The sequence below is a fragment of the Rutidosis leptorrhynchoides genome, chromosome 11 (assembly GCF_046630445.1).
Source record: "Rutidosis leptorrhynchoides isolate AG116_Rl617_1_P2 chromosome 11, CSIRO_AGI_Rlap_v1, whole genome shotgun sequence".
Classification (NCBI taxonomy): domain Eukaryota; kingdom Viridiplantae; phylum Streptophyta; class Magnoliopsida; order Asterales; family Asteraceae; genus Rutidosis; species Rutidosis leptorrhynchoides.
This window is the reverse complement of record NC_092343.1, coordinates 59529190-59543926: the sequence shown is the minus strand read 5'-3', so window position 1 is coordinate 59543926 and position 14737 is coordinate 59529190. Positions and strand designations below refer to the sequence as shown.

At 34.3% G+C, this 14737-nt stretch overlaps 1 protein-coding gene across 1 annotated transcript; it reads right to left on the bottom strand.

Annotated features, from left to right (window-relative positions):
- Positions 1–1990: 1990 nt before the first annotated feature.
- On the bottom strand, positions 1991–11325 carry LOC139876746 (iron-sulfur protein required for NADH dehydrogenase, mitochondrial). The gene is made up of 8 exons (XM_071864123.1): positions 11143–11325; positions 10925–11045; positions 10524–10646; positions 9553–9650; positions 9313–9439; positions 9114–9199; positions 2486–2611; positions 1991–2375 (listed from the first exon to the last, which is right to left on the bottom strand). The coding sequence occupies exons 1-8, from the start codon at positions 11167–11169 to the stop codon at positions 2205–2207; spliced, it is 879 nt and encodes a 292-aa protein (XP_071720224.1). The 5' UTR covers positions 11170–11325; the 3' UTR covers positions 1991–2204.
- Positions 11326–14737: the final 3412 nt, after the last annotated feature.

Here is a 14737-nt window from a genome sequence, read left to right as displayed (position 1 = left end):
GCGGAAGAGCGGTACCAACTACAGTTTGGTCAATGAAAAAGAAAGATTCTTTCCAGTTACCCGCATTCGACTTTGGGGTTTTGGTGAAATTTTGTCGGGCGAAGAAGGTGAACCAGGATTTGTGGTGATTGGCTAGGCGGTATAGATGACAGAAAACTTTAACCAACGGTACCCTGTCGATTGCGGCACACCACATTTCAAACAGAACTATTTTGCCTATGGCATACGGGTGTAGTTGCCCTAATCCCACTCTGAAGTGATCTAATACGCCTAAGAAGAAGTCAGAGGGAGGAACCCTAAAGTTACCATGCTTGAACGCATGTTCATAAATGGCCACTTTCTTCTCCGGTGGCTCGTGAGCACGCTGATGGGGTAGGGGTGGCACCGGATTGTACTTGGCTAAGGGAGGATACTGTTTCACTAAGTAATCTATGTGCTTCTGCTCTATAACAGACTCTACGCTATCTACATACGTCTCGTTAGCTTTAGTCATTTTCTAGGAGTAATCGGATGAATACTAACCTTTAAATGGTGGCCGGAATGTTTGATTTTTGATCGGAATTCAAATTGGCAGCGTAACGAGGAAGCTTGAAGCAGGAAAGTGAAAATGAGCTGCAAAATGGGGTATTTATAGGGAAGATTGGGAGTCATGGGATGGAGTGGTGTGATCGTGGCTGTACACGTGTTACGCGATCGACGGCCAGCACTTTATTGATGCGCGTGGATGCCAGTTGGGTATGATTACATGTACGCGCGTGGTTGGCACGCGCCTGACACACTGCCACTTTATGTCATGTCCGCCGAATGGGCTTCTGCGATTGTGACAGGCATTTAATGGCATCGAGGCGCACGGGGAATATTAAATGCTAGCCGTTTTCTTGTTTTTTCCGCTTAATAGTTTGATGTCATGTGTCTTGCGTCATATAACATCAAACTGGGGGGACATAATGATACCGCAACCCGCATGCGCACCTCATATGCATGCGGGCGCTTAATAGTGTGCGTATGCATGTGCTTGTGTGCGCTATGCGGTATGCGGATTGTATCTGATTCCTTTGTTCCCGGTACGGCGGTTGCTTAGCTGTCAAGTAAATATCTTTTCCATAATTATATCCGTGATTCGGGGGAGTCAGTTATGGATGAGATTAACGTGATCTGGGACGATTCTAGAATTAGAGTTTGCCTATAAATACAACCCTAATCATCATTTACCAGACACGGCATATTACGTAACTATCGCACACGAGATACATTACGCAAAACAGCATCATTCAGCATCTCTTCAAGGTTAACAGGTTAGTCTTTCGTAAGCTAGTACCTACGACCTTATTTGGGGCCTCTTGATCGACGACCGTTATCAGAGGTGGACTTAATCACTTGGCCACCCCGCCGACATCATCATGTCGGCCAGGGTTATTCACGGTAGCCGGATCGGAGAGCCACGTTCTAAGATCCTTAAACACCTCCTTATGTATTGAGCAGGCATATTAAACCCCACGGTTAAAATATGCATGATCAAAATATATATATATATATATATATATATATATATATATATATATATATATATATATATATATATATATATATATATATATATATATATATATATATATATATATATATATATAGATGATCCAGTGAGAACTTCTTTAGTGTGAGAACTCTAGGAACTCCAAAAACACTCCAAATACACTGAAATTCGAGCAAAAAAAGTGCACGGGCGAACAAAAATCACACACACATACGAACAAAAAATTCATAGTCGAGAAAAAAAAAAATTGGAGTTCCTATATCAAGCGCTATGTGTGTGTGTGTGTGTGTGTGTGTGTGTATATATATATATATATATATATATATATATATATATATATATATATTTGTAAAAAATAGAAGAAAAAAAATAAAAATGTGACACATAAAAGGATGCAAACTTGTATCAAATGAATATACACTAAAACAAGAAATAACATGTCTGAGCTTGCTCATCTGAAAGACTTTTTCAGTATGATTTGTATAAAATCCAAATCTAATGCCGATTTTTCTAAAGATAAAATGATTTATTACAGAACTTTCAGCGTGTCATATAGCTATGCCTGCTATATTTCTTCACCTCTCAATATCACAACTATCCAAAAAAAAAAAAAAAAAAAAAAAAAAAAAACTTACTACAAAACTATTAAGTTATCACAAAAACTGCAACTTCATAAGGTTATTTCAGGTCTAAACTGCTGATCAGCTGCTAATTCATGAAGTCTGCTAACAATTTTGAGAGCTACATCGCCATATGCTTGAGAAACAGCCGAGTTCGGATGAGATATAACTACAGGGACACCGTCATCAGACCCACTTCTGATCTCCTCTTCCAATGGTATCTAAAACCACAAATCATCAACGATTAATTAATTACAAACATACATATCTGCAACAAAAAAGATAGGTAAAAATGAGTAATCGCAACCAATTTCAAAGAATATAAACTTACTTCACCAACAAATCCCAGTCCCATTTCCTCAGCTGTTTTGCGGGCCCCGCCTTTTCCGAAAATATAAGAAGGTTTGGTACAGTGTGGACATTTGAAGTAACTCATGTTCTCTATAAGCCCTAATATCTGCAAATCAATAATAGATGTATCATGGTACCAAATGATATAGTTTTATATTTCAGACCATCTGAACCCGGAATTACTCTGCGAGTACTCGGTTTTTGCAACTCGGGGAGTACTCAGAAAGTACTCGGTTAAACTCGGTCAAAACTCGAGATTACTCGGAAAATCGGTCAAAGTCAAACTTGGTCAATATCCAAGTACTCCTCAAGTTTCCAAAGTACTCCTCAAGTTTCCAAAGTACTCCCTAAAAAGTCCCGACTGAGTACTCCCGAGTAGCGATTTCTGCAACCATGCAACTCCATTATTGTTTATCTTGAACCAAGCCACATATATGAACGTCAAAGATTATATAAATGGTGTATGCGCACGCATAAAACAATATCAAATCATCTCGATTTTATAGAAATAGCATACCAACAAGTTATTTTTGGCAAATTTAGCAAACACGTGCGCCATGCTGCTATTGAGATGCCTCAAATCCTAGTTAACTTGAGCTAAAATGTCATTACTAAGGGGTCAAATATATAAAACTAACAATTAGCTAAAAAGAAAATGGATCATAGGTTGAACTGTATTAAACGTAACATACATAACTCAGGTGTGAACAACCTCCTAAATTCCTTAATGCAAAGTTGGATTGTATAATGTGCAACACTAATTAATCAAATTTATAACTAAATTGTTATAATATATAAATATATATATATATAAATGGATAGTCAATTATTGATACACAAAAGTAATATTATTGTATTACCTAAACTTGTGATATTTTTGCTATAAATAGCCATGAATGCAAGCATTAAACTTGCACCATTTTCTCACACTTACAAAGTGTTTCTTTTTTTCTCTCAATTATCATCTTTGTTCTTACACTTCATTATTAGCATTCTTAATCAAGAATCAAACCACTAAAGGTAGTTATAAGCCTACTGAATTATAACACGTTATCAGCACGATAATCTTAATACTAATTATGGTTGGCTCTGCCACCTAAATGATATATGGTCGGTTATACCACCTGAATAATATATGGTCGACACTGTCGTCTAATTATCATTTATGTTACTAACATTTATATTTCTATTATCTAACATTTATATGGCCGACACTGTCGCCTAATTATCATTTATGTTTACTAATATTTATATTTATGTTATATAACATTTATTAATGATTGCTTACATATGGTCGACACTGTCACCTACTTATCATTTATGTTATATTAAATTTATGTTTAATGTTTATATACTTATGAATATAAAGTGACTATAATTTATCATGTTGTTTGTTTTAATAGAAAATGTCGAATCTGGAAAAGCTTAAATTTACTCCTTTAGAATCAACTGGAAACAACTACATGCCATGTGTTATAAAAGTAAAAATGCATCTTAAATCAATGGGCATTCTTGAAGCCATAAATGAAAACAACACTTGTTCTGAAAAAGAACAAGCAACGGCATGTTGCTTTATTCATCAACATATTGATGAATGCTTACAAAATAATTATGTGACTGTAGAAGATCCTCATGTTTTATGGGAAGGTCTCAAAAGCAGATTCAATAATCAAAGAGAAATTTTACTTCCAGCTGCTATGGAACAATGGAGAACATTAAGGTTCCAAGACTTTAAGAAAGTAAATGAATATAGCTCAGCTCTGTATAATACATGTTCACAACTTAAATTCTGTGGACATGAAATAAGTGATGCAGACATGATGGAAAAAACTTTCTCCACAATGAATGCTGCAAACATCACAGTGCAAAGAAATTTGAGAATGCTAAAGTTCAAAACATATCCTGAACTTAATTCATATCTCTTAGTTGCAGAGCAAAATGATGAGCTATTAATGAAAAATCAGCAATCCCGTCCTACTGGTACACTTGCAATCCCTGAAGCAAATACTGCAAATAATTATAAACAGGGACAAGGACGCGGGCAAGGTCGTGGTTATAATAACCATCACCATCATCATGCCAAAAGCCATAACTATGGTAGAAACCATCCTTATGGTAATGGTAATGGGCGAGGACGTGGTCGTGGTCGTGGCCGTGGTGGTCAAAGAAATAATAATCCACAAAAATATAAATATCAACCACAAAACAAGCCCACTAAACAAGATGTTGAAGAAAATTCTTCTAAAAATTCTGAAGAATCTTGCTACAGATGTGGTAGAATGGGCCACTGGGCTAATACTTGCCGAACATCTAAACATCTTGTTAAGATGTATCAGGATTCGCTGAAAGATAAAGAAAAGGAAGTAAACTTTGTGGATAACGTCGATCCAACAGTCACTGAGAAACCATCTGATTTATATGAAGATTTCTTGAATGTTTAAGTTGTGTGTCTTTCGAAAAATAAACGATTTAATATCGTCTGTCTTTGTCATTATGTTTGCTAAATGTTTTAGTACTATCTATTTGCGTGTAAAATATTGTGTAATATTAATGTACTCACTATTTATTTCTTATATATGAAGTTCAATATGAATTTTGCTGGAATACAACATCAACCAAGTGGTGGAGATCTCTGTATAGCAGACAGTGGAACTACACACTATACTTAAATCCGAGAAATATTTTATTGATCTAAAACCAACGGAAGGAACTATACATACAATATCAGGACCTGCTAACTTGATAAAAGGGATAGGAAAGGCAAATTTCATACTACCAAATGGTACAAAATTTTTAATAAATGATGCCTTATTTTCTCCCAAGTCAAGCAGAAATTTATTGAGTTTCTCCGACATATACCTTAACGGGTATGATTATCAGTCAGTGACAACAGAAAATGAGAAATATTTAAGTATCACTGACAAGAGTCATGTGGTTGAAAAACTGCCAAGACTTAGTTCTGGATTACATTATACACATATAAATGTACCAGAAATACATATGGTAGTTAACGAAAAATATATTGATCCTGGTGTATTCAGTTTATGGCATAACAGATTAGGCCATCCAGGATCAACAATGATGAAAAGGATTATTGAATGTACTCATGGACATCCACTAAAGGATAGAAAAATCCATCATGATACAATGGTTCCATGTACATCTTGCTCTCTTGGAAAATTGATAACTAGACCCTCACCACTTAAGGTTGAGAAAGAATCACCAATGTTTCTTGAAAGAATTCAAGGTGATATATGTGGACCAATTCATCCACCATGTGGACTATTTAGATATTTCATGGTTCTAATAGACGCATCTAGCAGATGGTCTCATGTTTGTCTGTTATCAAGCCGTAATGTGGCATTTGCAAAATTTCTTGCCCAAATTATTAAATTGAGAGCTCATTTTCCTGATTACACCATTAAAAGGGTGAGACTTGATAATGCTGGTGAATTTACATCTCAAGCATTTAATGACTATTGCATGTCTATAGGAATTGTTGTTGAACATTCTGTTGCTCATGTGCATACACAAAATGGTTTAGCCGAGTCATTGATTAAACGTTTACAGTTAATCGCTAGACCATTGATAATGAGAACAAAACTCCCTGTATCTATATGGGGTCATGCAATTTTACATGCTGCTGCATTGATTCGCATCAGACCAAGTGCAAGTCATAAATATTCCCCCCTACAACTTGCTTTTGGTCAAGAGCCAAATATTTCCCATCTTAGAACATTTGGTTGTGCAGTGTATGTTCCAATTGCGACACCACAACGTACAAAAATGGGTCCTCAAAGGAGGTTGGGAATATATGTTGGATATGAAACATCTTCAATATTAAGGTATATTGAACCTATGACAGGTGACGTTTTTACAGCACGTTTTGCTGATTGTCATTTTAATGAAACATTGTTCCCTAGATTAGGGGGAGAAATGAAAAATAAAGAAAATGATGTTTCATGGTGTGAACCTCAATTAAAGTATTTTGATCCTCGCACAAAAGAATGCGAGACAGAAGTTCAAAAGATAATGCATATACAAGAACTTGCAAATCAATTGCCTGATGCATTTACAGATACAAAAACGGTGACAAAATCATATATACCAGCAGTAAATACTCCAGCTCGAATTGAAATTCCAAAAGCTGGCAATAACGTCACTCATGAATCTTTGCCACGTCAGAAACGTGGAAGACCAATTGGTTCAAAGGATAAAAATCCTCGGAAAAAAAAAATCAGCTGATAATGAAGTAAAAGAAAGTGTTCAAGAAGAACCACAAATCAGTACTCCTACTGCAGAGGAGATTGATGATGTCAATACAGAAATTGCAATCAATTATTCATATTCAAAAATATTATGGAACCGAAATGAAATGAAAAATCTTGATGAGAAATTTTCATTTAATGTTGCATATGACATCATGAATAATGATGATGATCCAGAACCAACATCTATGGTTGAATGTCAAAATAGACATGATTGGGCTCAATGGAAAGAAGCAATACGAGCTGAATTAGAATCACTCAATAAAAGAAAAGTTTTCGGATCCATCATTCTCACTCCTAAAGATGTGAAACCTGTAGGATACAGATGGATTTTTGTCCGAAAAAGAAATGAGAAAAATGAAGTTACAAGGTATAAAGCTAGACTTGTAGCTCAAGGTTTTTCTCAAAGACCGGGAATTGATTATGAAGAAACTTATTCCCCTGTTATGGATGCAATTACTTTTAGGTACTTAATCAGCCTGGCAGTTTCTAAAAATTTAGAAATACATCTCATGGATGTTGTGACTGCTTACCTATATGGATCACTTGATAGTGATATATATATATGAAGATACCTGAAGGATTTAAGGTACCAGAAGCATCAAATGCAAAACCCAAAGAAATATATTCGATTAAATTACAAAGATCTTTATATGGGTTAAAACAATCGGGACGTATGTGGTATAACCGATTAAGTGATTACTTGATAAGCAAAGGGTATACAAATAACCTTACTTGTCCTTGTGTTTTCATTAAGAAAACAACATCCGGATATGTGATCATAGCTGTTTATGTTGATGATCTTAACATCATAAGTACAAATAAAGAGATCCATGAAGCCATTCAACTTCTAAAGAAAGAATTTGAAATGAAAGATCTAGGAAAAACCAAGTATTGCCTTGGTTTACAAATTGAGCATATGCCTAATGGTTTACTTGTACATCAAACAACATATACTGAAAAGATTCTGAAACGTTTCAATATGGACAAGGCAAAACCATTAAGTACTCCTATGGTTGTTAGATCACTCAATGTTGAAACTGATCCATTTCGTCCATGTGAAGATCATGAAGATATTCTTGGACCAGAAGTACCATATCTTAGTGCAATTGGAGCTCTTATGTATCTTACAAATTGTACAAGACCTGACATTTCTTTTGCAGTTAATTTGTTGGCAAGGTTCAGCTCTGCTCCTACCAAAAGACACTGGAATGGGATCAAACACATATTTCGATACCTTCGAGGAACTACTGATTTAGGATTATTTTATTCTAACGAATCAAAACAAGATTTGGTTGGTTATGCTGATGCAGGTTATTTATCTGATCCACATAAAGCTAAATCTCAAACTGGATATGTATTCCTAAATGGAGGTACTGCAATATCATGGCGTTCTCAAAAACAAACACTTGTTGCTACATCATCAAATCATGCCGAAGTGATTGCATTACATGAAGCTACTCGGGAATGTTTTTGGTTGAGATCAATGACACAAATCATTACTGATTCTTGTGGACTAGAACGCGATAAAAGTCCAACAATTATCTATGAAGATAATGCAGCTTGCATAGCACAGATGAAAGAAGGGTATATCAAAAGTGACCGAACCAAACACATACCTCCTAGATTCTTCTCATACACTCAAAATCTCATTAAGGACAACGAGATTGAAATGAGATATGTTCAATCCAGCAAAAACTCTGCTGATCTTTTCACGAAAGCACTTCCAACTGCTATTTTCAGAACACACGTTCATAACATTGGCATGAGACATGTTCAAAAGATGTAACAACCGAAGCGATGTCTACTTGAGGGGGAGTCAACTCCATGCTGCACTCTTTTTCCCTTAGCTAAAGTTTTTTCCACTGGGTTTTCTTTAGCAAGGTTTTTAACGAGGCAGTAACTTACAGTTGATCTTCAACAAACAAAATTGCTATCCAAGGGGGAGTGTTATAATATATAAATATATATATATATATATATATATATATATATATATATATATATATATATATATATATAAATGGATAGTCAATTATTGATACACAAAAGTAATATTATTGTATTACCTAAACTTGTGATATTTTTGCTATAAATAGCCATGAATGCAAGCATTAAACTTGCACCATTTTCTCACACTTACAGAGTGTTTCTTTCTTTCTCTCCATTATCATCTTTGTTCTTACACTTCATTATTAGCATTCTTAATCAAGAATCAAACCACTAAAGGTAGTTATAAGCCTACTGAATTATAACATAAATATTATTATTTAGAACTAAATATTATTTATAATATATTAAAAATATAAAATGGACAAAGTAACCGTTTGAAACTCATACTGGAACCGAGACTTTGGAGAACATTTTGACTCCTCTTCGAGCATCCATTAATGCAACATCTTGAGGAGTTGATATAATTAATGCTCCTGCCACCAAACAACGAATGTTAAAACATAAACGATTTAAAACACATATATTTTTATTAACAAAAAGAAGTTTGTTTTATATATACTACAAGAAATATATGTGAAGTATCAACCTGATAACTGCAGCCTTTGTGACATCGAAATCTGAGCGTCTCCGGTGCCAGGTGGCATATCCACCACAAGGATATCTAGCTGGCCCCACTCAACACCTCTCGTCATTTGCTCGAGAGCTTTCATTACCTATATGAAGTTCATATAAAATAAAACAAAATAAAATTTTTGACAAATAGAAACCTTCAAAGTTCAAATAGCAAAATTACGTTTCAGCCTACTGAACAATAAATTACACGTACCATTGGACCCCGCCACACGATCGGGGCATCTTTATCAACAAGAGATCCCATTGATATACACTTGACTCCATGGTTCATTATTGGAATCATTTTATTGCCTGACAGTAAACAGTAATAAGATCGTAAAAAGGAATTGCAAGTACGTTAGCTAAGTGCAGTAAGAAAGTCAAGATAGGTTCAGGTCATAAACGATGGTTTTTGCTAGTCAAAAGAACTGAGTCGGGTCATCTGACCCAAAATCCTTTTTGTCCAATTTTTTGATTAGTTCATATAGTTTATTTCAATATGATCTCCAAAATATGAAATACACAAATAATGATACATTAAACGAAATGATTTTTATGGATTAAAGACAATATGGGTGACTTCAACCCGTTTGGCCCGTTGCAGTTAGATTCATAACATACCCATTCGACCCTTTAGAGATAAAATCAAGGTTGCAAAACTCGCTACTCGGGGAGTGCTCGGGGACTTTGAAGGGAGTAACTTGCAACTAGGGGATTAACCGGTGATTAATCGGGTTGGACTTTTTATACATTTTAATAATAAGTTTCAAAATCATACACGTAAATATAGAAGAAAACCAGAAACAAGAACATAAACTTTAACATACTTGTCTACAAACATAAACATCATCGTTCATTTGTTCAAAACTACTAGAATTATAGTTTAAAGTCATATTATAATGTTGACTAATATTGACTTTGACCGGCAAATCAAATTTTGACCGATTAACCAATGTTGACTGATTAATTAAACGGACTTTTGTCTGATGTTCAAAAGGAGTAACAGGGGTTTTTTTTTATAACAGTGGATAAAATATAAGCAGAAATGAAAAACTGCCAACTTTTCCCCCATTTCCAAAAGCGAATCCGTTAACCTTTTACAAGGGTTAGATAATAAGAATATTTAGACTCAATCTGTACATTATAGTTTATACAAACATTTAGAAGATAAAATTTAATAATCACCTTCACTTACATCAGGCTTCCCATGTAGTTTCATCATCGTAGGAATAGATGGTCCGTACACATCAGCGTCGAGTAATCCAACACTAAGTTGACACTTATTAGCTAATGAAACAGCCAAATTCACTGCAAATACAAATCGAACAAGCAGATTAGTATACCTGGCAACTTGGCTGCCACGTCAGCAACTTTTATAAAATCTACAAATTTGTATATATTAAAACATATGTCACGTTCAATAGCAAGTTTATGTCCAACTTGGACACATTTTCATAAAGTTCATATTTTTAACCCAATATTTATTCTTGTTATACCATAGTTAGATAACTATCTAAAATCATATATGCAAATTCAATTGATTATGAAACCCTAAATCAATAAAGTAACAAAATTTATACAATTACCAGCAGTAGTAGACTTGCCAACACCACCTTTACCAGAAGCAACAGCTATAATATCTTTAACACCTTCAAGTTTTAAGCTTTTTGCACCAACGCTATAGCTTCTTAAAGCTCCCACCTTTTTCTTTATTAACCCAAAAAAAAAAAAAAAAAAGTAAATAATCAAATAGACAAATTACAGTAAATGATAAAAGGGCAATTTAAGAACTTAATTAACTTACAGTGGTTGTAATTATAAATCGATTCATGGGTGTTTTGAATTTGAGTGTTAGGGTTTCGATTTTTGGGAATTTGAAGTAGTGAGAGGGGAATTCGAAGCTGCAGGGTTTGACTCTAGGTCTTGCAAGTCTTCTGAATTTATTAAGTTACTGGACACACTTACATGAATATACATCTATTTAAAGCATATTAATGATAGTTTCAAAAGTTATTGTTAGCAAAATTCTACAATAATAAATAAGTATTCTACATAATATGAATAAAAAAATTTTAGTTATATATATATATATATGTTCCATCCACCTTTATCCTTAATTTTATTTTTTGAAAAGCAAACTTTTATTACTCAACGGAAGATTATACATTATACATCGCAATATGTACATGAGGATGCTAAGAGAGTATCTTACACTAATCACATTGCAAATATTCCCCGAAAGGAGGTATTCACACAATGAATTTTTTTGGGTTTGTTAGCCACGAATGCCAATCAATCTCTAAAGCTTTACACCTTATTGAAATCCACTCAAAGGATTTGATTTGTATTTCATTTACCGCAACCGGTGGATTCCAACTCGAGTTTTTGAAGACTTTTTTGTTTCGATTTTTCCATATAAGATACCCACATGTCCATTCAACCGCTTGCCACACCCTAGCCCCCTTGGCCGTAATTTGTAGAGACGTATGACCTCGAAAAGCATTACTAATATCCAAAGCTACACGAGATAAGCCGAACCAATCGTACACTTGGTTCCATACTTCAACATTTTTTTTGGCAATGAAATATCGCATGTGCAACCGTTTCTATGCCATTGTCACAAAGTGGGCACCGGACGGAAACCCTCTTGTCAAGTTCCGATAGTATAAGGATTCGACCCAACAAAACCCTCCAGATAAAAATTCCCACCTTCTTAGGAACTAAATTGTTTCTTAAGGTTGCATTTCCCCCTAGATGAGTTACTAATCTTTGAGTGAATCAACTTTGATATACACTTAGTTGTGAAGATACCGTTGGTACCAAAGGTCCATCTCCATCGATCATCACCCAAAGTATTAGTTGAAAATCCTTGCAGCAGCCGCACCAATTCAGTTAATTCCGCATCCGTTCTACCTCGTGGAACCCGCATCCAATCCCATGATCCGGTACAGACAGCCCCATTTCACACAAGTTGTTCATGAACCGAGGCAGTAGGGACCCGATCCAATCTAAATAACCTGCTGAACCTTTCGCAAAGTGGTGTATCAATCAGCCATGAGTCTAACCAAAACGACGTGTCTTTAGCATTCCCGATTTCTCTTTGAAAGCTTTGGTGAAACTGATTCCAAGTTCGTCAAGCTCAAAACCTATTTTGACAATGATGCTCTAAGTAGAAGTGTGAGATAAATTAAGTGAACCCCCCGCCCCTGAGTTAAGTGAAATGTCCCGTTCATATTGATTATAAACGTTCCATATTAATTGATTTCGTCGCGAGGTTTTGACCTCTATATGAGACGTTTTTCAAAAACTGCATTCATTTTTAAAACAACCATAACCTTTATTTTATCGATAAAGGTTTAAAAAGCATTACGTAGATTATCAAGTAATGATAATCTAAAATATACCGTTTACACACGACCATTACATAATGGTTTACAATAAGAATATATTACATCAAAAAATAAGTTTCTTGAATGCAGTTTTAACAAAATATCATACAAGCATGGACTCCAAATCTTGTCCTTATTTTAGTATGCAACAGCGGAAGCTCTTAATAATCACCTGAGAATAAACATGCTTAAAACGTCAACAAAAATGTTGGTGAGTTATAGGTTTAACCTATATATTATCAAATCATAATAATAGACCACAAGATTTCATATTTCAATATACATCCCATATATGGAGATAAAATTCATTCATGTGGTGAACACCTGGTAACCGACATTAACAAGATGCATATAAGAATATCCCCTATCATTCCGAAAAATCCTTCGAACATGATAAAAACGAATTCGAATTACTAAAGCATCTGGTACTTTGGATGGGGTTCGTTAGGCCCAATAGATCTATCTTTAGGATTCGCGTCAATTAGTAGATCGGTTTACTAATTCTTAGGTTACCAAGCAAAAGGGGCATATTCGGCTTCGATCATTCACCCATATAATGTAGTTTCATTTACTTGTGTCTATTTCGTAAAACATTTATAAAACTGCATGTATTCTCATCCCAAAATATTAGATTTTAAAAGTGGGACTATAACTCACTTTCACATATTTTTACTTCATCGGGAAGTAAGACTTGGCCACTGGTCGATTCACGAACCTATAACAAATATGTAGATATATATCAAAGTATGTTCAAAATATAATTACAACATTTTTAATACGTTTTAATGTTTTAAGTTTATTAAGTCAGCTGTCCTCGTTAGTAACCTACAACTAGTTGTCCACAGTTAGATGTACAGAAATAAATCGATATATATTATCTTGAATCAATCCACGACCCAGTGTATACACGTCTCAGGCTAGATCACAACTCAAAGTATATATATTTTTGGAATCAACCTCAACCCTGTATAGCTAACTCCAACATTATTGCATATAGAGTGTCTATGGTTGTTCCAAATAATATATATACATGCGTCGATATGATATGTCAAAACATTTGCATACGTGTCTATGGTATCCCAAGATTACATAATATATTAGAATACATGTATAATACAATATAAGTTAGCTAGGATATGATTTGTATAGAATTGTTACAATATTTCCCGTAGCTACAACAATCAAAAAAATATCCAATCTTGTTTTACCCATAACTTCTTCGTTTTAAATCCGTTTTGAGTGAATCAAATTGCTATGGTTTCATATTGAACTCTATTTTATGAATCTAAACAGAAAAAGTATAGGTTTGTAGTCGAAAATATAAGTTACAAGTCGTTTTTGTAAAGGTAGTCATTTCAGTCGAAAAAACGACGTCTAGATGACCATTTTAGAAAACATACTTCCACTTTGAGTTTAACCATGATTTTTGGATATAGTTTCATGTTTATAAGAAAAATAATTTTCCCAGAAGAACAACTTTTAAATCAAAGTTTAACATAGTTTTTAATTAACTAACCCAAAACAGCCCGCGGTGTTACTACGACGGCGTATATTCGGTTTTACGGTGTTTTTCGTGTTTTTAGATTTTAAATCATTAAGTTAGCATATCATATAGATATAGAACATGTGTTTAGTTGATTTTAAAAGTCAAGTTAGAAGGATTAACTTTTGTTTGCGAACAAGTTTAGAATTAACTAAACTATGTTCTAGTGATTTCAAGTTTAAACCTTCGAATAAGGTAGTTTTATATATATGAATCGAATGATGTTATGAACATCATTACTACCTCAGGTTTTGTGGATAAACCTACTGGAAATGAGAAAAATAGATCTAGCTTCAAAGGATCCTTGGATGGCTCGAAAGTTCTTGAAGCAGAATCATGACACGAAAACAAGTTCAAGTAAGATTTTCACTCGAAATAAGATTGTTATAGTTATAGAAATTGAATCAAAGTTTGAATATGAGTATTACCTTGTATTAGAAAGATATCTTCCTATAAATAAGAAAGAT

Bases quoted from the DNA above. Each gene is read 5' to 3' on its own strand.
- LOC139876746 (XM_071864123.1), bottom strand. From the start codon at position 11,169: ATGAATCGATTTATAATTACAACCACT. The intron at 2,612-9,113 runs GTATGAGTTTCA...ATTGATTTGCAG, and splicing joins TCTCCAAAGTCTCGGTTCCA to ATATTAGGGCTTATAGAGAA. The intron at 2,376-2,485 runs GTAAGTTTATAT...TTGTGGTTTTAG, and splicing joins GACTGGGATTTGTTGGTGAA to ATACCATTGGAAGAGGAGAT.